The sequence below is a fragment of the Balearica regulorum genome, chromosome 4 (assembly GCF_011004875.1).
Source record: "Balearica regulorum gibbericeps isolate bBalReg1 chromosome 4, bBalReg1.pri, whole genome shotgun sequence".
NCBI lineage: Eukaryota > Metazoa > Chordata > Aves > Gruiformes > Gruidae > Balearica > Balearica regulorum.
Window position 1 is genome coordinate 71,968,855 of NC_046187.1, and position 23,330 is coordinate 71,992,184.

General features: G+C 36.0%; 1 protein-coding gene across 5 annotated transcripts in view; it reads right to left on the minus strand.

Moving 5' to 3' along the window:
* Nucleotides 1-23,330, minus strand: part of HTT (huntingtin) — a 90,696-nt gene that overhangs the window by 11,486 nt on the left and 55,880 nt on the right. For 4 of the 5 annotated variants that reach the window (XR_012835426.1, XM_075752600.1, XM_075752597.1 and 1 more), the window contains 23 exons: nt 22,084-22,225; nt 20,647-20,826; nt 19,007-19,183; nt 18,680-18,756; nt 17,306-17,444; nt 15,466-15,630; nt 14,474-14,687; nt 14,130-14,275; nt 13,476-13,653; nt 13,096-13,191; nt 12,233-12,420; nt 10,882-11,008; nt 9,592-9,692; nt 7,121-7,275; nt 6,628-6,767; nt 6,391-6,473; nt 4,654-4,784; nt 4,353-4,482; nt 3,420-3,575; nt 1,660-1,850; nt 972-1,086; nt 540-753; nt 292-397 (listed from right to left, as the gene is read on the minus strand). Coding sequence is in view for 4 of the 5 variants with exons in the window: in XM_075752600.1 (XP_075608715.1) it covers nt 292-397; nt 540-753; nt 972-1,086; nt 1,660-1,850; nt 3,420-3,575; nt 4,353-4,482; nt 4,654-4,784; nt 6,391-6,473; nt 6,628-6,767; nt 7,121-7,275; nt 9,592-9,692; nt 10,882-11,008; nt 12,233-12,420; nt 13,096-13,191; nt 13,476-13,653; nt 14,130-14,275; nt 14,474-14,687; nt 15,466-15,630; nt 17,306-17,444; nt 18,680-18,756; nt 19,007-19,183; nt 20,647-20,826; nt 22,084-22,225 (3,351 nt within the window). In the remaining variant the exon portion in view is untranslated. The remainder of the gene's footprint in view (nt 1-291; nt 398-539; nt 754-971; nt 1,087-1,659; nt 1,851-3,419; nt 3,576-4,352; nt 4,483-4,653; nt 4,785-6,390; nt 6,474-6,627; nt 6,768-7,120; nt 7,276-9,591; nt 9,693-10,881; nt 11,009-12,232; nt 12,421-13,095; nt 13,192-13,475; nt 13,654-14,129; nt 14,276-14,473; nt 14,688-15,465; nt 15,631-17,305; nt 17,445-18,679; nt 18,757-19,006; nt 19,184-20,646; nt 20,827-22,083; nt 22,226-23,330) is intronic. The other variant, XM_075752598.1, reaches the window with a different exon arrangement.

Below are 23,330 nucleotides of genomic sequence, written 5' to 3' on the forward strand. Positions count from 1 at the left end.
TAAGAGTTTGACCTGAAGGGAGCTGGAAATGCATTTATAAAGTATTATGGTTTGTGAAACACACAGTATCAGTTAGGACATGTCTGTTTTCCATTTACATTCCTGTACATTCCTGTTGCCTTCAGCAATTCCATCAGTGTTACTCTGTATACTAGAAGTATCAATTTTAAGCAAGAGTAAGAAGAGAAACATCGTTAATTAAATATCAGAACTGTCAAAGAGAAGTGACCACACAGTGCCAAACAGGATAATTTCCCTCCCAGTGCCCCATTACACTTTTTAGCCTCTTACCTATCAAAAAGGACAGATACTCGCTCCATAGCTACGATCACAGATTCACTGTCGGGAGCAGCAGGATTTGCATCTGTGGTACGACTGGGGCTGATTTTTTCTTTTCCTAAACCAAAATAATTTGTTACAAGTTTACTGTGAATGCTAAAATATGGCCTTTTTATCCTTGGTAACACAAATAAAGAAAAGTAGCACTGTTAGTAAGCTAGTCCCTCAGCACAAAGGTGTTAAAAAAAAAAAGTAAATACCTGTGTACATGCAAGTCAGCATTAATCCAAGTGCTGCCATTGCTCTGTGGGGGCTCTGCACATTCACTCTGTCAACACTCAGTTTAACTAGCGATTCACTATCCAGTCTAGAAAGTTGCTCCGAAAGAAGGAGTCGTTCTAATCCTCTCAGGACGCAATGATAAATAATGGATGGTGTTGATTCATCACTTCCAGACACCATGACTCCACACATCTGAAATAAAGAGCCAACTACCTGGTTTTGAAGTGTATTTAGGTCATCTTCCAGCACCATAGCACTGCAGCTTTTATGGAACTGCACCAGGTATTAAGAAAACCTGATGAAACTAAACCCAAAAGCATACTTAAACCACAACAATCAAGTTAAGTGTTATAGTTACATGGTGATCCCAGGTTACACGACCACTTGTGACTGGAGGCATGACAACATACCTGTATAATTCCTGCAGAGAATTCAGGCCCTACATCAAGTGGGTAATTCTCGATCAAGTAGAAAGCAGCTGCACACATTACTAAGATGTGCTGTTGGTTATGGATATTCACACAACTGTAAATAAGCAAAAACACTAGTGGTCACTTACATCAAAATTGTCTAGGTCACAAACAGAGACAATATAAACAACCCTTAGAAACACTAAGTATTTTTTCACATTAAATTCATGCAATTCTTAAAAATCACACGAAGTATCACCAAGATGCCATAAGAGAGTGCTGGTGGTCATGGAAATGCAGTGCAACACAAGAAATTTTTCAGCAATATAATTACAAGCTATCATTGCCTGACTTGTTTAGGAGAAATAAATGTCATGACTGATCCTACAAGTCTTACTCAAAGAGTATTCTTTTTGACAGAAAAATAAGGTTTAGGGAACACAGTTTACTGAAGAGACAAAAGTCTGAGCTATCAGTTTTCTCACCCTCAAATATCCTTTCACTTCTGTAAATCAAACCTAAAATTAGCTGATAATATTGATTTGTAAGACTTCAATGAAAATGCCAAAACGTGCTTGATACAACAGCCTGCTCTAAAACGTACTGACAACAGCAAACCATAAAGAGTCCTTTTGTTCACACATAAGCATGCAACAATTCAGGGGGGCAGGGAGGGGAAGAGTCTTACTGTGCTACTCCTCTCAAATTGGAGAGCAGATACTCGCTGATAATTGGAATGAGTTGCTTTGCTGTCTCATCAAGCAAGTCACACTCTAGGATATAAAGAATTCCATGCAGAGCTCCAATCCGACTTGGCATATGGGTGCTTCTTAGGGTTGATTCCAGCAGTCGACTTACTGGTTCAGCCACAGCTTTATCCTAATACATCCAATGAGAGTATTTATTAGGAGTCAATTCTGGTTCGATACCGGTGCCTCTTGTCATCTAGAAATACTTAGAACAAACTAAAGAGCAGAAAATATGGCTTGAACCAGATCCTGTCTTAAAATTACTTTGAATCAAATGTCACAAGATTAATATAATCAGATAAGACATGACTTACAGATAAGCTAGTAAATTGATGCTAATTTGTTTTACCTGTAAAAAGTTATTACATGATTTAAAGCCAAAAAACCAAGATAAACATTAGTTCAGTAAATAACATGCTATTAAGAATCCTCTACATCTAGAACTTGTATGATTGGAATTTTCTGGCCTTCCAGCTAACCACAAAGGATGCTTCTGTCTGAAATTTACTGGTAGATGCCAACCAAAATGATTCTATGTTTACTCTTCAAACATCAAATTGGTATCAGATACTTCACTCCCTATTATCAAAGTACAACAACTTATCAGAATATGCAAAATCTATTCTAAACTGTTAGGTTTGAAAAGTCTTTTACTTACAACATATTTTCAGTATTTAGTAGAAATGATTTGTTTTACCTTGGCCCTGTATTCATGAAGTATCTAAGATACAGGCCAGTTTTACAGTGCATGCTCTCTAGTTGCTCTTTTTTCAGCAGATTTTCTTCATAACTGAGCACAGGACAACAAGCAACTCCTGATTTTTTTACCTCCCACTAACCTGTTATATTCAGCTGTTCGCTTGTGAAAAGGTGTTATTAGTTCACCGAGTGGGAAATTACAGCCTTGTCAGAACAAGCTGATCTCTAACTGCTTCTGCATGTTTAGCGTCACTTTCACAGTCTTCTCTTGCACAGTTGCTACAATAGCTACTGGAAGCCCTACCCCAAAGTCTTTCAAAACTGTCCTTATCACTATTACCATAGAGTTTTATATTAGTCTCAGAGAGACTTTTTAGAAATGCTAACTTCTTCCAAAAGGATTTGTCCTTTTTTCCCCCCTAAATAATCCCACTCTGAAATGTCCATTGGAAAATACTACTCCTCTCTGGTCTACAGATTTAAAGACAGCAATACATTTCATTAAATAACTTGCATTAATAATGTTTGTTCCCTAAAGTGCAGAATGATGCAATGGAGGGAAGAGGGAAAGAAAAGGGATACCTGAACTGTCCCAGCCTCTCATGAGATTACAGCCATTTACCTATAATACAAATCTAGCAACAGCTGTTCCACAGTCCTCATTTCTGGCCTGAAATGGAACAAATGAGTCCAGGGCAAAGGCAACACTCAACTGAATAAGATAAACCAAAAAGCACATTAAATTAAGCTCAAACCTCAGAAAACCCCCAAACCAAACAACCTTTTTGTTTGAATATGGGGCAAGTGGAGATGGTGTTTGCAACCTCTGAAAGCCCAGAATACATATCCTATTATTTCTTATAGCCATGCAGATCAGCTAAGGAATTTTCTTAGAGACAAACCACTCTTACCAAGTACATCAGATTTTGCAGCAGAAGCTAAGGATGAGTTAACCTAGACACTCATGAATTTGCAATAAATTTCCATGAGAATTTCTTACCATTCCGAGAACAGCAGCAGCTTTACAAGTGGCTGGTATCAAATATTGTACAAGAATCTCATCTTCTGATGGATGCACCTTTCGCAATTCTGTCAGTGTTGTATACATCATCTCAAACTGATTCCTTTCTGTAAATAAGTCTGATACTGCCAGAAGCTGTACACAAATTAAAATTCAATATAAAAAAGCCCGTTAGCAGACAGCCAAAAACTGACTCTCCCTTCTACCTGTCAGCAAAAGATTCCTCAACTGATCTATTAAATGTTTAAACATTAAGCGTCTGGAGTAACTATTGTTAACTTGTCCAGAATTAATGCCACTGTCCATCTCAGATGACAATTACCTCCAAATGGTCCTTTTTTCCAAAAGGTTTACAAACCCATTTCCACTATAGTAATTCTGGAAAATGAACAAATGTTGCCATTAACAATGTACTAAAACACCCCACAACACACAATACATATTCTCTTGCAAGGATAGTTTCATTTAAAGTCTCTTATGGTAGTGAATAATGGCTAGCCAGACATATTCCACACCTGTGTTCTTTACGTTTGGTTCCACACTTCAACAGTCAATTTAATCCTCTAATACATTGTTGTTCCATCTTAATTTTCTTAGAAAAAGAGACACGATAAGCAAAATCCTGAAATCTATTTTTTAGCAAGTAGTCAAGTAAAATACTATCATTAAGTGACAATAAAGTGTTTGTAGTGTAGTGGCAGAATATGCAATCCAGATGCTCATACAGTTTAAAATAGTATAATGTTATAGTTGCTCAAGTTATATTTCTGCACTGCCCATATAAAAGTGCTGCCAAGAAAAAGAAATATCAGTGTTTCCCATATATTAAAAGATGCTTTACAAATGCTGCTTAGCTCTGAACATTTGGTAACATATACTCAATTATGACTCCGAATAATAGTTTAGACTTACTGATCGCACCACTTCGCTAATCAAAATGACTGGTGTTCTCTTGCTAGGGTTTGATGGCAATATCCACTGACTATACAGTTCAAGCAAGAACTGAGAACAAGAATGTATATCTACACCAGCCCGGTGTTTCCTGCAAGGCACAATAAGCATGTGTTAAAATGGCCATTCCTAAGCCCTGCTAAAACACATGGTTTGAAATAATACAGTTATTTACCAGCGTCCGATTTATAAAGCCAGCTTATTGAACTCGGCATGAAGAGATAAAAGCTTATCAAAGGAGAGACAAGAAGAAACAAGATACCTGGTGTTAACAGGAGAGGTTGGTGGTGAGGAAGGAGCAGGTATGTCATTCTCATCTTCTTCATCCTCACCCCACTCTTCTTCTCTCAATGGAGTGATATTATTTCCTAACCATATGGAGTGTATAGAGACCTTGCAACGTGGGGAAAAAAAAAAAAGCAGCACAATTTATCACCTTGTAGTAAGATCAGAAAATCTTAGAAGTCCAATACATTTTTCATTTAAATGACAGGCAACAGACACACAGCCTCAAACAACATTTACATGAAGTTACATCACAATTTTTTATTTTTTTTAACCTTTTCAACATTTTAGTTTAAGTCACTTTAAACTGTATACCACAGCAAAACCAGCAACACCATGTACTTAGGCCAGCAATACAGGTGATGCTGAAAGTAGCATCTGGCTATAACCTGTATGCATGCACTAATAATGTACATGTATCATCCCAAAGTCAATGTACCAGATTTAAAATCTAAAGCAAAGTATAAAAGTTTACAGTTCTTATCAAGCAAGAAAAAAAATCAGGAAGAACTGTAATGACTGCAGTTCAAAAGAAAACACATTCCTAACTCTACTCAAACCATAACTCAGCATTATCTGATTGCAATATAACCTTTCTTCTGAAACCAGACAAGACTAAGGTTTCAAGTCCTTGGACTCAGGCTAGATAAACAGTTACCTGCAAATAAAACTTCTTGGTTGTTCTTTAAGTTTTTTTTATAAAATTAAAGTTTCAGAACAATAAGACCTGCTGATGGTATTTCATAAATGATCTGCCTGAAGATTCCAAACCAAAATCAGCACTTCCTGTGTTTCAATACAGATACTACTTTTTCCTCTAAAATTACTTCTTACCTAGCTCAAAACTTCTTTCTTTTCTTAGACAAAAATTCACCATTACATCGAATTCTTTTTCATGTTAAGCAAAAATATACACACATTTATTTATTTATTTTTCAAGCAGGATGTCTAATGCCTAGTAATGTTAAAGACTTCACAGCTTTTGTAAATAACACATAGGGTCTGTAAACCTGCAAACACTGAACGTTGAAGGCATTTTAGAATCTCAAGAGAACATATAGATACCTAGAGACAGACAAGCGATCCTTTAGTCTTGCCTATGCAAAAGATTCCTCATGAAAAATAATGTCATCTGAGTTTAGAACTGAAGTTTTTTTCACTAATACATATTATTCGAATAGTGAAACAAATATTACATTTTAAACATATGTAACTTTATGTAAAGACTTATTTTTCAGGGAGATAAATAACTGGATAAGGACTATTTTTTACTCACTGTATGTAGTGCTAATTTTCCAACTAACATCATCTAGTGAAATTTATGTCCCCATGCTGGGTTTATTTAAAATTAAACCAGCATTGCTTATCTTATGTCCAATGATTTTTCTTTTCCTAAGGACTACTGCAAGCATGCAATAGCAAATTAAAATCCAATAGTTAAAGTGAATGCAAACAGCCCTACAAGGGCTCTTTAACACACAAGGCTGAAATGGACAACTCAATATCTGGCTCACAGGTGGACCTCACACACACAAGCAAAAATTCCATGAGAGGTGGGATGGCTGGCTGAGAGGAGTCACCCAGTTATGGTCTACTCTGCACTACTCAGGGCTTTTAGTTTACATTTGATGTTAAGCAATGTCTCTGAACTGAATTCTCACAAACTGGAAGAAATGTAATAAAAGTCAAGTTCAAAGTTAAGGTTTTAACAAACCTGTCCCAGTTTATAATCCATATCTCCTATTTCTCGTTCAGTATTGATCTGCAGTAAGAGTTTTTCGTGGCTGATAAGAGCACCTATAACAAAGCAGAAGACAAGTTTTTAAAACACACATAAAGTAGATATGAAAATAGCTTCATTTCCTGCAAACTGCATCCTTCTACTTGTCTATCTTTTCTACTTTTTAAATGTAAAAAATTCACGCTGCACTTCCCCCCCCCAGGCACTTACCTGTAGTAGCAGCAGAAAGTGATGGAACAGGGTCCCAAGCTTGGTATAAGTGATGAGTAGCAATATTATCTCTCTTAGATACCATTGCCTGGATTTCCTGTTCAACAATTCCCCTGATAACACTTAGCTTCCTCCCAAACCTGAAAGACCAACAGAAATTAATTTAAGCAGATTTTCCCTTTAACATTTCTGTGCAAGTCTGACTAGCTTACTCTACAATGTTATGTGTCTATGCTTATTTTCATTATCAGGAATGCTAAAACTGAAATGTTGAGGAATACATTCCACACACTGTTTACCAGATTTTAATAAGATACTGTCTTTTTCAGTTACCGTCTTTTAACTCAGCAGGTCTGTGATGCTAAGTCCATGTAAATTCTGTGTAAACAGATCCAGCTATACATATTTTTGCTACAGTTAGATTAAGCAATTGCAATTATGTATTAATCACAAGTGTAACTTTCATGCATTGGAGAGCAACTAATAAAAATACCTTGTGTCCAGAGCTTTTAAAGCTTTGTTGCGGGGCTGCTGTTCTAAACAGCTAACTGCTGGATTGCCTGCAACAGGTATCGTCATTGCACTCAGCACCAAGGAAGTTATGGCTTGTACTGCGAGAACATTAATTTGGGTCCTCTCTGTATCTTCCTGTAAAATGAATTTACTGTAATTTGAATTGTAAAAAAAAAAAAAAAAAAAAAGAATCCTGATACTCAGAAAGCCCTGAATATCAGTTTGTCACCTTGCACTAAATTATCATTAATAAGCCTGACATCTAGACTTCTTCCCATCCAGAAATCTAGCTGACATAAGCAATGCACAGAAAGCACTGTGACTGTAGCAGCAACGCACTGTTCCATCTCATCAGCCATTCTGCATGCATCCTCTCTTATCCCAACAGCATTAAAACCTCAAGGTGTCCATTTTGGAGCTTTCAAAGTGCTTAGTTTCTTTGTTTGCATCTACCCATTAGTTACCCATTGAAACAAAGAATCAAATAAAAACAAATCTGAGTTGGAAACTCCTCAGAGAGGGATCCATGTTAATTGTTTTTAGTAACTGCCCCTTTAGGAACAAAACTCAACCTCATCATGAATTTTCAGCTGCATTTTCCTCAGCATCACTATCCAGATGCAGCTAGTGTTTCTTCTAAACCAAGATGCTACACATTCAGTACCTAGCACCACTGTAAAAGTGTGAGAAAAATGTAACGCAACCTTCTTAAAATATTTGGTTAGATTCGATCTATTATTCATATTTGAGGCACTGACATTTTTTCCCCAATAGAAGTATCTGGAACTACAGATATTGCATCAAATACTTTGCCACTATAAATCATCATGTTTCTTTCCCTTTAAAAAAAAAATCTCTTAAAATAAACTTCTGACACTGTGGGCTGTAACTCATCCTCGCTGTGTTGATGGTAGCAAGAACCTTCACAGTGCATTTAACTTTTTTGCTCAGAATTGTTTATCATCAGTACTTTGACTAAATCAGGGTTTTGGTTTTTTTTGTTTTTTTTTTTTTTTTTTACAAACTTAAATCAGAAAAACACCACAAACACTTGCAGATTCTGAAGTGGAAGGATGCTTCTCAGTTTTTGCTTTGGTTGTATAGATTCTGATTCCATCTTGAAAGTATCAGACCACAAGAGAGTCTGAACCTTTTTAGAAAATATAAGATGGTAACAAATTTTCAACTTTTTTTTTTAAAAAAAAGAATCTTGTATTTTTATTTCAGGAAATATTAACATTCTGAAATTCAGAACAGCATTTAAAATATTTGCAGTGTTGAACATATTAGTTTTCCTTGGAAAGTAACGGAGCAATATTACTCCTAGTCTACAAATAAATGATCTCTATGTGACAAATACGGAACTACCAAAGGCTAGGTTGCCTTAAGTCTGATCCAACACAGCCATTATGTAGAAAACATTAAGTAAAAAATTCTGCAGGCTATGCAACAAGTCTTCAAGTCAGTCTAGCTAACAGAAGATGCTAACCCAGGGAAGAGGGATGGTGATGCCCTACTCTTTTTTTGGAGTCTGACACCTAGGGAGCAAGAGAAACAAACCCCTTTGCTACCCCAGAATCCACTATTCATAGGCATCTACCCTCCAAATTCTTTCAAATGTTTTAGGCTCTGCACCTATTGTCAGGACCGTTTGCAATTTGGGAGCAAATGCTATATAAGTCTAGGAAAAAAAACCTTTCAGTTCAGAGCTAGAACACAGTAAATGCAGTTGGTAGTAGGTTAAGACATCTGAAGAGGGAAAGCCTCTTTCAAGATAGCTAAGTTTCCTGTCATCTTTGCTTGTGGTACAGATAAATTTCTTTGGCTCTGATCCCCAAATGCCTTCCACTGAATTTTCAACATCTACCCAAGGCATCCAAGTTAGAAGCCAATATCCAATACACAGTCTACAACTGGGAGCGAGAGACACGGGCATGCATATCCAGGTCAATTTGTTTCTAGTCAAGAATCTTACAGAAAATCTTTACCAAAGAAACTCCTCTTGAAATTTGATTATTAGATAGCATGGATAACTGTAACTAGTACGTATTACTGTAGTTAACCAGTGTATTTCCTAAAGGCACAGTGTTCTCACACACTATTTCTCTCAAGTTTTTGGAATCCCTATTGTGCCTAAAGCCAAACATGTAACGAAGCAAACTTTGACCTGTGTGCACGTTGAGTGACACACTGTGTACATGTTGAGTGTTAATATAAAATTGAAACAGCTTCACTAAGATTTTTCCGTGCTTTTTACATGCTTGCCGAAGCTTTAAGTCAGAAGATGGATGTCTCTGAACTCACAGGGATATGAAGACAAGGAAATATAAACCAGAAATAATTTCTTAGTTTTAAATTGCTAGTTTTCTGCTGTACAGGTTTATTAACAGAAACATTTTTCTTAATTTATTTAAAATTTAATTAAAAAAAAATTTCAGTGAATGACATTACCTCTTGTTGGTTCTCCTCTTGGTCCATTACAATAGGCTGAGTTACAAGCACACCAAGCAAAGTAGCCCAAGTCTCTTCAAACTGAGTACGGCTGATCCATCCTACAGAAACACTCAGAGATAGCCATTTATGTCTTAATACAAACAAACATGGGATGGCATTAAAAAATGGTACATTGTTTCCACAGATTTAGTTTCATACCATTTCCTATTCAATTTGGCAGTTTTGTAATCACTACAGCTTAAAGAGTTCTATTTTAGGAAGTGATGAACTCTGTAGAAGGGTTCTGCACATTATTATTATTTAAATGGTCCTGTTCAGGTTGTTTCTTGTATATATTTAAATATTTTGATTGTTCAGCTTTTGAAACTTTGAGACCCATCAGGTTTTCACAACACAGAAGATCATCCAGAACACTGGCCAATTTTCACAGGAAAGAAAAGTCGTGGAGAATCCCATAATGAGCCAAGAAATCTTCATGCCCTAAAAGCAAAATGACTGAATTTGCCTAGAAATAGGCCATTAAGATTCAAGTACTCCTCAAAGTTTTTCCAAACCTATTTTTACCTATAAAAGACTTCAGAGGATTTGTGAATAATACCTTGCAGTTTATACTAATGATATCTAAAGAATCAAAACTAAGAATGTCATCTTAGGCACTACAGTGATCAAACAGAAATCAGTGCTACACCACAAGTCAGCCAAACATCAACCTGCAGATCAGAGGGGGGAAAAAAAAAAAACCAAAAAATCACCCTAAAACCCAACAAACTTCTGTAAGCACACAGAAAATTCGATGCATTACCCTTGACAGTCTCATCTGTTGGCAAAGACTTGAACTCTTAAGCCCTACTGTTCTCATTCAGCAAACCGTGACATATCCAGAAGCTTTAAAGTGACAGCATCTCATTTAAAATATTGAGAGTGTGGCACTAAATTCTATTTATATACTATGCATGAATAAAAAAGTGCAGGGAAGCGAAATATTCTCAAACATGCTGTCAAGTGTATGCTCCAGAAAACAAGTGGCCATTCTATAGAGCACACTGCAACCACTTCCCTGAATTAGAATAGTTTTTGGCTTTACTTCTAAAATTTACAATTTCTTTCTCTGCATTGAGTAAAATTTAAGAATTATTGCAACACAATTACTAACCTGCTCTGAAATATTCTCTCTTCCACACAAGCAACAGTAAACAAATGGTACCAGATTCAGTTATCTGGTAACTTCACAACACAGGTAAATGACCAATAAGAGCCAACTATTTTAATTTTTAGTTCTGTACATACCAAGTGTATTAATACGATAGATGAACTCCTTAAAAATTTCTTTTTCTTGAAGAAATTCTACTGGGATTTCAGGAAAAACGGTGCCGAAGTCACCTGCAGGCTTTGGTGACCAGCCTAATTTCCAGACCTGAAGAAATATAAAGACTACTTGTCCAAAACAGAAATAGCATTAACATACTGGTTTTGAATATTTATAGCTGTTAAGACATCAGTAATTCTCCAAATATAAAGAACTTAGAGAAAATTTAAATATCTAACAGAGCTAATAGACATTTTACACTGTATTTCTAATCTTGGGGGGGGGGGTTTGCATATTTTTCACTATGAATTAAATTATTCAGTCCTACTGTCCAAGTTTGGACATGAAAGTAAGTTCTGCCATATGTTTTAGTTTAAATTTTAAGTGCCAGGTGACTCCCAGATTGTGCAGAAATGATGCTAAAAGATAATTCAGGGGAAAATAGTTCACATACTATTGATGGCTGAAAGAGCATGAAGATACATCTGAGAGTGGGCAAAAAAGTCTCAATCCAAAAAGTTACTATCTTTTGACATTCCATCAAAAATAGAGTGCTGAGAAACAGAGAAAGGCAACAGAAACGGCCTCGCACCTATCAGGAAACCACCTTTTGCTCTACCTAATAAGCATCTAGAAACGTTTCTGATAATGGTTTTGAAGTTTACCAAACCAAAGTAATTTCACAGTAGTAACAATACATGGAGGTAATCATGAGGCATTCTTAAATCCACATTACAGTGTCTGAAAAGAAAAGGTTGAAACATCTTGTCCAAAGGATCCAAGATGAGTTAGGAAAGAATGGTGAGATACAATCCAGGAGTATCTGCCTGGTGCACCATGGTATGGTACCACACACAAATAACTGAGCTAGTTCAGACACTACTTCAGACACCTCAGTACCACTGCATCATTGTGGTACTCAGCATGACAAAAAATGATTTTGTCAATTCAGATGTCAAAGAAAGTAGCAGTGTAGATTTTGCACTCTGTCCAGGGTAAGCAATCCCCCTGAGAGGAGGAAATATTAGCCCCAGCAAAGCACCCAAGTCACTGCTTGCTTCTCCTTTCTTTAGCTACCACCTGGACCTTCTTTCACATAAGAATGTAAGGAGCAACTACACTCTTTTCTAATCAAATCTCTGACACCAAAGTGAACTTTTATTTGATATCTTTACAGTGTTTTGCTACTCAGCATTTAAAAAGACAAACTGATTGAACTAGTAAAGGTTGAAGCCTGACTGACCTAAAACTTAAGATGCAACACCACACTTTGTTTTCAAAGAGTTGTTCAATAGCCTTTAAAGTCTTGAAAAAAATGGATAATGAACATACCAAGGGAGGTACTCTTGTGTAACTGTTCACTAGAGGCAGCCTTGCTAAACTGATGATGATGTTCTTGAGGACAGGAGTAAGAAACGCTGGAATACTGCTGTTTCTTTTATGCCCCAGTGCCAAGACAGTCTGTAAGCATTCCACCATCTCAGCTACCATCTCACAAGCTGCAGTAATGTGTCTAGTTTCTTCATTGGGAGAAAAAGAAATTCAGTTTTATGAATCTATTCAAAAGACACTTAATTTAAAAAGATACAGAAAACGAAAAAGCACTTAATGAAAGAGTATGTCGACTAAAAAGGATAAAACCACAATAAAGGTGTAGACAAAGAAATATGCTACAATATTTCAGCTAGTTGAAGAACATTACTACCACCCTCCCTGCAATGGCTTGCACTTTGCCAGTCTCAGTGCTGGACATTACCAGTACCTGAGATCTGTCAGCAGAGCAGCTCACATGTTAAGCCCAGCAAGAACGGGCCACATCGAGTACAGCATTTGTTAGAATTTAAAGTGAACAAACCCATCTGTCCTATGAGAAAACAGTCTCATAGCTGGCTCTATGCTAAATCTGACAAGCAGGTAATTTCTACAGATGGAAGTGGTATCTTACTGTACCAGCACAGCTGGGTATGGCAAACAATGCTGTCCACACTCATGGACTACACTTGACCTTCACCTCAACACGCTGTGCCCACACTGTAGAAGGACAATGAATCTGCCATTCATCAGAAGAAATATTAACACTTCTACCTCTCCCACATGAAATTTAAAAATCCCACAACGCTTTAAAAAGCTCAATCTGCAGCATTTAATTCTTTAGTGAAAGTTTAAGGCAAATGTGGAATTCACCGTTTACTTACTCTGTGTGTTTGAATCAACTTCATCCTCACTTAAGCCTTTTGAAGTATTCTTCTTTCTTTCAGGACTAAGCAGTTGATTACCAGGTTCAACTGCAACTGTATTAGACAAAAATATTTAAAAGATATAGCTATTACATATCTCACATTCCATTTTTCTCCTCAAAAACACATATATAGTCAAATATTTACATCTCCAAGGTATCTGCCAAGTTCAAAAGTAAACACAAAATTTTAAATGAGAAATTAAAATAGTAAAAATAAATTTGTCAAAAACTAATTAAAAAGGACTCAGAGAAAATATTCCAATCACCTAGCATTTCAACAATGATGACTGATGATTTATTAGAGAAAATTCTCATAGCTGTTCAAAGTGGACTCACCTGCTTCTATGATAAATCTAATGCAATTAATTAAGGAGCAAGCATATGTCACATTAACTGCAGAAGCCAGCAAATTCCAGAGACTAGGCTGCTGTAATGTAAGACAGCAACAATCCAGAGCAGCTTGAAGATCTATACTTAATGGAATCTGGTCATGCATTAAATGCCATGATAGTGCCTGTGCAAAAATAAAAATCTCCCATTAACAGCAAATACTCACAACAGAAGAACTTATAACCAAAGACATTTTGTTTTCTTCTTTTTTTTTTGTACTCAGCAATATGTGAAGTTTTATTAGCAAGTTATATTTTTTTTTTGAGAGAACAGAATTTAAGTACAAGAAAATTATGAGCATAATATACTGTCTATTCAGTGTCTATCCCCCCCCGGCCCCCCAAAAAAAAAATCAGTGCAGGGCCGTTTTCCCAAATGCCAAGATCATTCCATCACTCAATCAACCTCTCTCTGTAAAAAGCTGCCCTTGTCCCATAAGCCCATCTGATTTACTAGCACATATCAAATAACCACTGAAGAAATTTGTACAGTTAAGAAAATTGCCCAGATCAAAAGTTACTCAATGGTGATCAGTTTAAGCTAAAGTTATTCCCTCTCCCAACATTTCATCACATCTTTAATTATGTTGTAGTTTCTTACCTCTACTGACATAACTACAAATTTCAGGATATCATCCTCTTTGTCAGGAGGAACACGGAGACCAGCTGGTAGTTTTGAGAGTAACAACAAATACTGAGCCAGTGCACGACAAAGCGTCATCATAGACTGATACAGCACCTCATCTCCTATAAAATAAGACTGGATGAAATCTAACAGTTTGAATTGTTTCCCCCTCAATAAATGTTTTTCAGAATTATTTCATAAGCACTTTTACACCAAGTATCTTGATTTTTTTAAATAGCAAGTTCACGTATTCACAAGACATCTGTAAATTGCCTTTGCAGAGGAGAGAATATACTTAAAAAGACCATTATTTCTATTACCAAAGATATCGCTTATTTTTTTCCAGTAGGCTGATGGCTCAGTTGGCAATAGTGGTTGAAAAACCTGGTGGTTGGCAGGAAGGTTTTGTACAGTGGCAGACACATGATCCAGAGTTACCCTCCGAGTTGTTTCAAAGAAGCTACTCTTCTGGTCTCTTGAGATTTCATTCATGCCAAGGGTTAAACAAGGTGCTAACAAGCTTAGGTTGAATTCCTGAAATCAAATAGTAAATAAAAAGTAAAGAAATTGCTTTTAAAGACAAGCTAATATGGTGGTAAATTAGTTAATTAACTAACTTGTTATTACGACCTCTGCTCTACTGTGGTGTAAAAATACTGTAATTAAGCCCACATTTGTTTCACCTTCAAATTCCAAACACTACTGTAGTGGAAAGAAAAAAATCAATATGCTTATTCCAAATTTTCAGAATAATACGTGAATAAAGCTTAAGGATGACCTATATGCAAGGAATCTTCAAGTAACATGCTTTCAAACAAGTCAGTCAAAAATCTTGTTAAAAAACAATTTCCCACTATTATTTCCCCATACCAGCAGCAAACGTAACGTAGAGAAATTGAACAAAATGTGTTCTTAGAAAACAAAGCAATTGATCTAAGTTGTCCTTTATACCAGATTTACTATCTGTGGCCTGTTGGTGGCATATTGCAAGTCATCTAGCACAGATATTTAAAAGGTTACAGAAACATCTGGCCTTGTAAGAAACTGTATGGTAAAACAAGAAGATCACATAAAATGGTAAAACTGGATTTTTGTAATTGCAATACATAAACTAACCTTCATTTCCTCTATACACCCAACCTGTACTACTGGAAAGCTATTATTAGCAGCATTGCTAGACACAGAAATGAAACAGTTTCCAAAATGAAGTGAAATTCAAGAAGGGAACTACCAGCATTATATAAGTTTGAAGTGTTTACATTTAAGAATCTAATCTATTAATATTACCAATAAGAACATAAGAAATAATTACATCCTCTTCAGCTGACTGTGTTTCATCTGACAATGAAGTTACCTTGCTGGTCATGAAGGAGTTCAGGTCAGGCTGAGGAATCCTATTTACCAACTCCGCACCTTCTAGCAGCGCTGAGTCAGACTTGATGCAACACTGCGATTTCACTAATGACACATACCAATCCTTTAATAATTAAAAAAAAAAAAAAAAAACCAACACACCCTATTACATATTTGTTTTCAGAAAACAATACAGTTCATGGGAGCAGGGGGAGAACGGCTCATTGGCATTGAATTGTGGTCCATTTAAGAGATCACTAGGCCACATTAATGTCAAAAACAACTCAAAGAAAAAAGCAGGACAAAACAGACAACTGATGAATGGACCATCTTAAACTAGACCAATAGATCTTGACTGGCAAGTTGTCTATTTCCAAGTCTGGACAGGTAACGAGGAAAAAAGAAGCTTAAAATACAGCATAGATGTATGTATTAGGATCCTAAAGCTCAGGAGAATATCTAGAAAAAACAACCCTGGAATACTGACTAGTTGCACAAACATAACAGTAATAGCAAAAACCCCAATACTAAAACCAAGGAAAAGTCTTCAGATTCAAACAAACTAGCAGATGAGGATTACTTTTAACACTCACTGAAATAAATGAAGGCCATCACACACCACTGCAAATTTACTCCTTATCAGTGGTGAGCCTACAATAATTAGTTAATAATATAACTAAACTAAGGAATATAGAGAGGCTCAGTTACCCCTTTTCTCTGTTTTCTTTCTCATAACTGGACTGTGGAGTCCAGTTGCTGATTTTAATTAGAATTTGCTGATATTAATTAGAAAGAAACTAAGCCTGTCAGAGTTCAAGGAGCATCTGGACAACTCTCTTAGTCATACAATTTAGTTTTAGGCAGCCCTGTGAGAATCAGGCAGTTGGACTGGATGATCTTTGTGGGTCCCTTCCAACCTGAGATATTTTATGAACTATGTAGGGGTTGTGGAGGAAGCATATAAAAACTACTTCCTTTGTGCAGGATTTACAGTTACAGAGGAAGGAGATTTTTTTGGTTAATGTGAAGATAGAAAACTATGGGTAAAGGGTTTCTGGGCACAAACGGTGTTTCTTCTGGCTGTCTAAGTAGCTCAATCTCTCTCCTAAGTCAAGGGGTTCCTCAACTACTTATCAATCTCCTCCTAACTGTGAGCTCATCAAATAATTTTTTTGCTATCTCAGTTACATACGTTTCCTATTATTGTGTATCACTGTAGAACACAAAGGAATGAAAAGGAGAAATTATCTGTGCCATGGGACAAACTAGGAAGGAAGACATAGATCCCCAAAGACTTGCTCTTAGCCTCCTACCCCGCTTTGAAATAAACACATCTAAGTACATGAAAGACAGAAACAGTTAAGTAGTCGTGATTGTTGTCTGAAAGTAATTTAAAGCTGAGTAGTAATGCTTAATTTCCAAGAGACAATCAACAGTTTTCAGCAAATTAACAGAACTGATCACTGCACTAAACATATCAAGAAAGCAAGTAAGAATATGTATCTGTCTCTACTGAACCTTATATAAATCTTTCAGTTTCAGTTAGGCAAAGAAACAAAACTTGATAGTTTTTCACAGCACTGTCAACATAAAACATCTATGCATGTGCTAATTATTCATCCTAAGTTCAATAGTCAGCCAACATATATGAAATCATTCATTGATATTTGAGATTCATTGACAATTCTGAGAACTTTAACTGCATCGTAAAAATAAGCTGTATCTAAATATTTTGTAATGAGCAAAAGCTTGTTTACAGTCAAGGTACTTTTAGTGACTTTTTCTAAACATAATCTTACTTTGTCTAGAATTACATTCTCTAAAGCTGGTTCATCTTCTCCATCTAGTGGGTGTGAGGTAACCAGAGGTGAAGGACTAGTTGTGTCTGGTGCTACCATAAGACGAAACCTATCCAAGAGCGAGTAAAGTCGTTGGTGTCTGAAAACAGAACAACACATCAGCAGAGAGCTAACTTACTCAGTTTTTTAAATCATTTAAAAATAGAAAGACATCCAGAGCCAATCCTAATCCTGTGAGAGAAGAGCAGTAGGGTCTTACGTTCTTTGTTGGATATATGCAGTCATATGATGCAAAACTGCAAATTTCACCAGCTATCAGTAGCCAAAACAAATGAACTCAGCACCATCAACAATAAAGATTTAAATTTAATTTAGATTTAAAATTGGTATATGTTTAAGCATAAAATGCAAGCTGTTCAGTTTTCTTTATGCAGTAAATCTTCTTAATGAGTAAGAAAAGTCAAACTTTGTGTACAGATCATGCAGTGTGCAGACAAATACATTCTAAACAGATACCAAACAAGAATCCACTGAAACAGAACTTTTTTTTTTTCTTTTTTTTGCTTGGTGAATATATTAAGAATTCCAGTTTGTGGATTTATGTCAGTGTCAGGGGTTTGAGGGTTTTTTTGTTTGGGGACTTTTTTATTCCATTACTGCTATCAAGAACTTGTATAAAGTCATTTGGAGATTTTGGAGTTTTTTAAAAAATTCAAATATAACATTACCTATGAAGGCACATTACTATCAATTCACTGCAGTCTTGGGCATTAGAATCTTTCCCCCTGCTTGATATTAATCTCAAAGAGTAATGACACCAAGAGGAGTAAATTAGGCTCCTTCCAACATTAAATAAAGCTTTTTCAAAAACTGAATAAGTTGCTCCTTTTTATAACAGCAGTTTACTTTTAAACAGCTGGGAGACTAAACTGTGAAAGCTTTTAACACAGTTGTCTGCAGAAAAAATAAAGCCACCCAAAAAATAAGCCCACCCAGGTTGGACTTACAAAATTCTGCAAAAGTCTGAGGAAAATAAAGTTGTTTTCAGTAATGTAGTTTTTGGTCAAGGACAGTATTTGCAGTTGCAGTCCCTCAAAATTTAAGTACTGAATGAGATGTGGGAGAGAGAATTTGATGCCTTCAACCCTTTAGCTTGCGTTAATTCTTAAGTATATTGCAAATTCAACTCAGCTAACACAACTGTCCTTGTGCCAGAATATGCCTGCATCTCATAAGAGAGGCTTTACTCCTGTTTTGCCTCCAAAACCAACCCACTATCTTAAGAAAAAAACCTAAATGTAGGAAAAGAGTTAACACAATTAGTACCAGAACATTACTTTGTTTGGCGTTTTAAGACATATTGGTATTACTTACCTTGTTGCTAATCCACTGTTTTGAAGATATTCCTGAATTCTATCCAGTTCTTCAACTGGTAACTGAGTAATGCTGTTCTATAGGAACGAGTCACAAGAATTTTATAGGATAAAAATAAGTAAAATACCCATAGGTACTCTGAACAGATTAGGAAAATAATAGGCAGATAACGTGAAATGAAAACACTCATGTATCTATAAAGTAAAAAAAATTTCTTTCTAATGAAATCACTTAAACATCATATTTTGATGCACTTAAAATCACTACACTTGATTATATTGCTAGCACTGCCCTATCTTATTTGCAAATGAATATATTTATCTTTACCTGCAAAGTTGCAGCCAAAAGCATTTCTACTCGACGGCAAGCCAGCGTGTCAACCATGCGAGCAAGCACACGGAACGGAGTACACAGAAGCTTATCAACATATAATGTTAAAACAGCCCCAGACTGGCTGAGATGTATTCCCTCTAAGCACTGTAAAGTCTTCTTCAGAGTTGTGGGCTAGATGTTGAAACAAAACAAAAGAGAAAAACAGACCCCCAAAAAAGTAATCAGTGAGAATACAACCATCTTAAAGCTAGAGGGAAAGGCATTTAGAACTAGCTGATCAATATAATCATCTATATACAAATAGGTTTGAGTTACTGGCTTATTTAATTAATATGAACATTAAGTTGTTTGATGTTTAACTGTAAAAGCTTACTTTTACAAAGAGTAAGCAAAAACTAGGGAGCAAAACTTTTAGAGAAAAAAGCTAGAGAGACTTCAGTGGAATTGTAGAAAGCTTCGAGAACAGTAAGAAGCTTGAACTCTTGCTGGAAGAACATGAGCATAGTCAAGACAGTACAGAAATCCAGATAAGCATTAGAGATTTTTTGAGCACATGTTTAATCAAAGAAACAGTGATGGCTACTCAGGATTAAAAGGGGGTGCAGATAATTTTTTTTTTTTTTAGATTTTTTTTTTAGTTTTTTTTTTAGATATGAGTACCAATTCAGCACCAATAATCTAAAGGGAGAAACACAAACTAGTTCTAGTTGTGGAACCAATCTTGTTTTAGAGCAGACTATAAATATCAGCTATTTTAATTTCACTGACTTTTCTAATAATCACCAAACATTTCATAAAATGACCACATCTTCCATTCAAACACGTTTAGTTCAGTTCATTCTGCCGATTCTCAAACACTAAAGCCCAGATTCACCTCACCTAACTTTAAAGTGTTAAATCGCTACTGCAGTTGCACTAGATTTGCAGAGAGACAATCGGAAGAGACAGGAAACCTTACCAGGCTACTCAGGGTGCAGTAGCATTTCCCCTCATTAGCACTAGAGGAAGCCCAGGAAATTACATTTCCCATCTAGTGAGTTCCCAAGATTAAGAGGGATGCATACAACATTACATCCCTATAAAACATCATCCACTCCTTTTAATAGGGGGGAGGGGAAGGGGACAGAAATCAACAGAAATCATACATGGAATTTCTGAAGCAGTATTTCCCTCACCAAGAGGCTACAACTTGTGGGGCAGATCAATGGGGAAGGCACGAGCTGGAAAATCATTTTCATGCTGTTAGGGCCTATGAAGATGGACTGGTTCCTATTCCTGCTTACTGTAGTTAAGTAGTTCTGTTATTTATGCTACCAAGGTACTGAAATCAAAGGTGAAATTTACAGCTTTAATTTACCCTTCAGATATTTATTATACAGGGAAAGGAAGGAGGAAAAGCAGCTTAACCAACTCTACTTGAATTCATAGATTTGATGGATCAGAACACATCTGATACTGAAGTTGCTAATATAAGGTTCATTGTTTGCATTTTTAAAGAAGTGACTTTAAAAATATAACTAAAAGTTGATAAGTGACCCAGAAACATCAGAATTTGCAAACTTATCAGTTAAACTTGTGCTGAAATATAAGTGACTTTACTCTTTAAAAAAAAAAAAGTGAAAAAGTTAACTTACAGCTGCAAGATTCTCACACCGTGATTGAATAGCCTGGATGAAGAGACCACTGGCTGCTGAATTCCTGTGGACAGCACTAATGAAGTCTTGTACTGGAGGCTCATGAGACAGATTAATCAAGTCTTGAACATGATTCACAATAAGCCAGGTCAAGTGTTCTGAATCATGTAGGTTTTGACACTAAAGGGGAAAAAATTAAAATCTGATTCCAGTAATACCCATGTTAAGTGTTTAATTACTAAAAAACTTTCTGACACAACATGAAGTTTTTCATATATAATTCTGGTAGCTATTTTAAAATTATGCATAAAGTGTCTCTATTTTAATATCGCCATCATTATTTATATATGATAAATTTTCCAAATGCTTTTGATCTTGTTGCAAATTAAGAGATTTATAATGAATTTGTAAATTATTTTTTTAAAACACTAAAAGTCCAGGTTAGAAACAAGTAAATTGAGAAGATCGATTCAAACATGCTGCTTTTAATGCTACTTTAAATAAACATGCACATGCACAGTTGTCTTGTAAAATGTGGTTTTCATTTAGGCTTCTTTTTAAAGATTTCTTATTACTACTGGCCTTAAACACAAGATGAATAATTTCTGGAAAGCAAACCCAAAGAGATCTGTCAATAACTAGTTTTAAACCTATGGAGGCTATGTGTATATCAGCAAGCAGTGCAATGCAAGATAAAAAGATCTGTAGAGCTAGCCAGGTGATGCTGAGAGGCTGACACTCCCCAGTAAAGAGGTTTATGGAAGGTTTTACCTTGGACTACCTCTAATCTGACTCTGGTGACTGAACATCCGTTAGTACTTGAAGTGCTTCTTAAAACATAGCTTTTGGTTTAGTTGAATCTGAAGGGAATGCAGTTTGCTTACCTCAAAACTGCTCTGCAATGCAAAACAAAGTGCAATACTAGATATTATGGGAAGATTCACTTTAAAAGTTCCCAATGAACTAAAATCCTAATATTGAGGCAGCAAGAGGCCAAAGCCACAGGAACTGCTCTCATTACAGAGCCAAAATGGAACTTAAATGTTAATTTAAAAACACTCCTCTTAAGGTATAAAGACAGAAATTTGTTGTCTATAGACACTGTCTATAGACTACTGATGTTGGGAAGCCTAACACTGCTTAGTGTGCTCCTAGTATCTCACAAGTAAGGGATGTGATACCCAGCAGATAATTCTATTACGCGCCAGGTATCCTTGACAAGTCAAGGGAATTCTCAGTTCAGAACAGAAAGAAAGAGCCAAATGAGGATGTACCTAAGCTTACAGAAGCACCACTTGAAAAATAAAATTACTAGTTTCACAAGTCTTCATTTTTCACTTGTGAACAGATTCAGTTAATGCACATCAGTTACAAGACTGTCAAGCATAACAAAGTAACTCAAAACTCTAGTTATAAAATTCATAATTCAAAACTTACAACATAGTCACAAAAAAGAATGAGTGCTCCTCTTCTCACTATCTCTCGATTGCACATGCCACGTTTAGATTCTGAATTTGATTCATCACTGTCTCCAGATATCTGAGGGCTAAGCAATTTAGTTGTAGAAAGACTGTGTCGCCTGCAAGAAGCACATTATATTTTGTTACTATTTTATTATTATATTTCATTACTGTGGCTACTGAAACATTAATGATCAAATCGCTTGGAATATCCTACCAATGTCCTTACACAATATTTCTTTTCCTAGAAACTTCACTCAAACATTATACTGCTTTGAAGTAGACAGCCTTCCATCAGCTCTCAACTTTCTAACAATTGTAGTATCACTTTTTTGTTCCATGCTTATTACTTCCTTGGACAGTCTGAAGAACTAAATAGATTATTTAAAAGAAAAACATCAGCTATTGCATGTCTGGTAGGATAACAGAACCTAACTCTGTATCTTCTTCTCAAGCCAAACCAGTGTTTTTGAGCTCTTAGTCTAGCATCAGATTGAAAGTGATGCCCTACCCAGAAAAAAAATAAAATAGAGGTAATATTGGTAAATCAAAAAAGATAATGGCAATAAATAGCAGACATCACCTTAGCTATTCTAGTTGCCTTACTTTCCCCGTAAGCCTGGTAATTTCATGTTTCCTCAAATTAGAAAAATATTTTTTCACATCATGAGGTTGAACTGAGGCAAGAATCTTACATGTGAGCAAGTATTGATCCACTCATGTTGCAGAGCAAGATTATTCTTCCATAACATTCACTGCACAGGCATTAGGCATGTCTCAAGTCAGCTGTTAATCTCCCTCCACAGTTAAGACAGAGGGACACCCACCCACATAGGAGATTTATCTTCCTTACCCCCAGAAGAAGAATCACTCCAATGCCTGACAGGTGGGATGAACTAACTTCAGACCAAGAGAACACTCACTTCAGAAAACTAATGTTAAGTGAGGTTACTATGGTGCTTGATGCTAATGAATCAGCATGGTGCTGATACTATGTTTCAATAGCATTTAGTAACAGTCACACTGAGGACATAACAGAAACAACTCTAATTACAGTTATACTGATCAGATTGTACTTTCATAAACACAACAGTGCATATCATCTACATGGCTGGTTATTTGCTAGAAGGTGAAATACGAAGCCTCCCTAGGAACATGAAATCTGAAATAACTATAACAAAATTTTCAGTATTTCCATAATTTTAACTAAATGTAATACAGAGA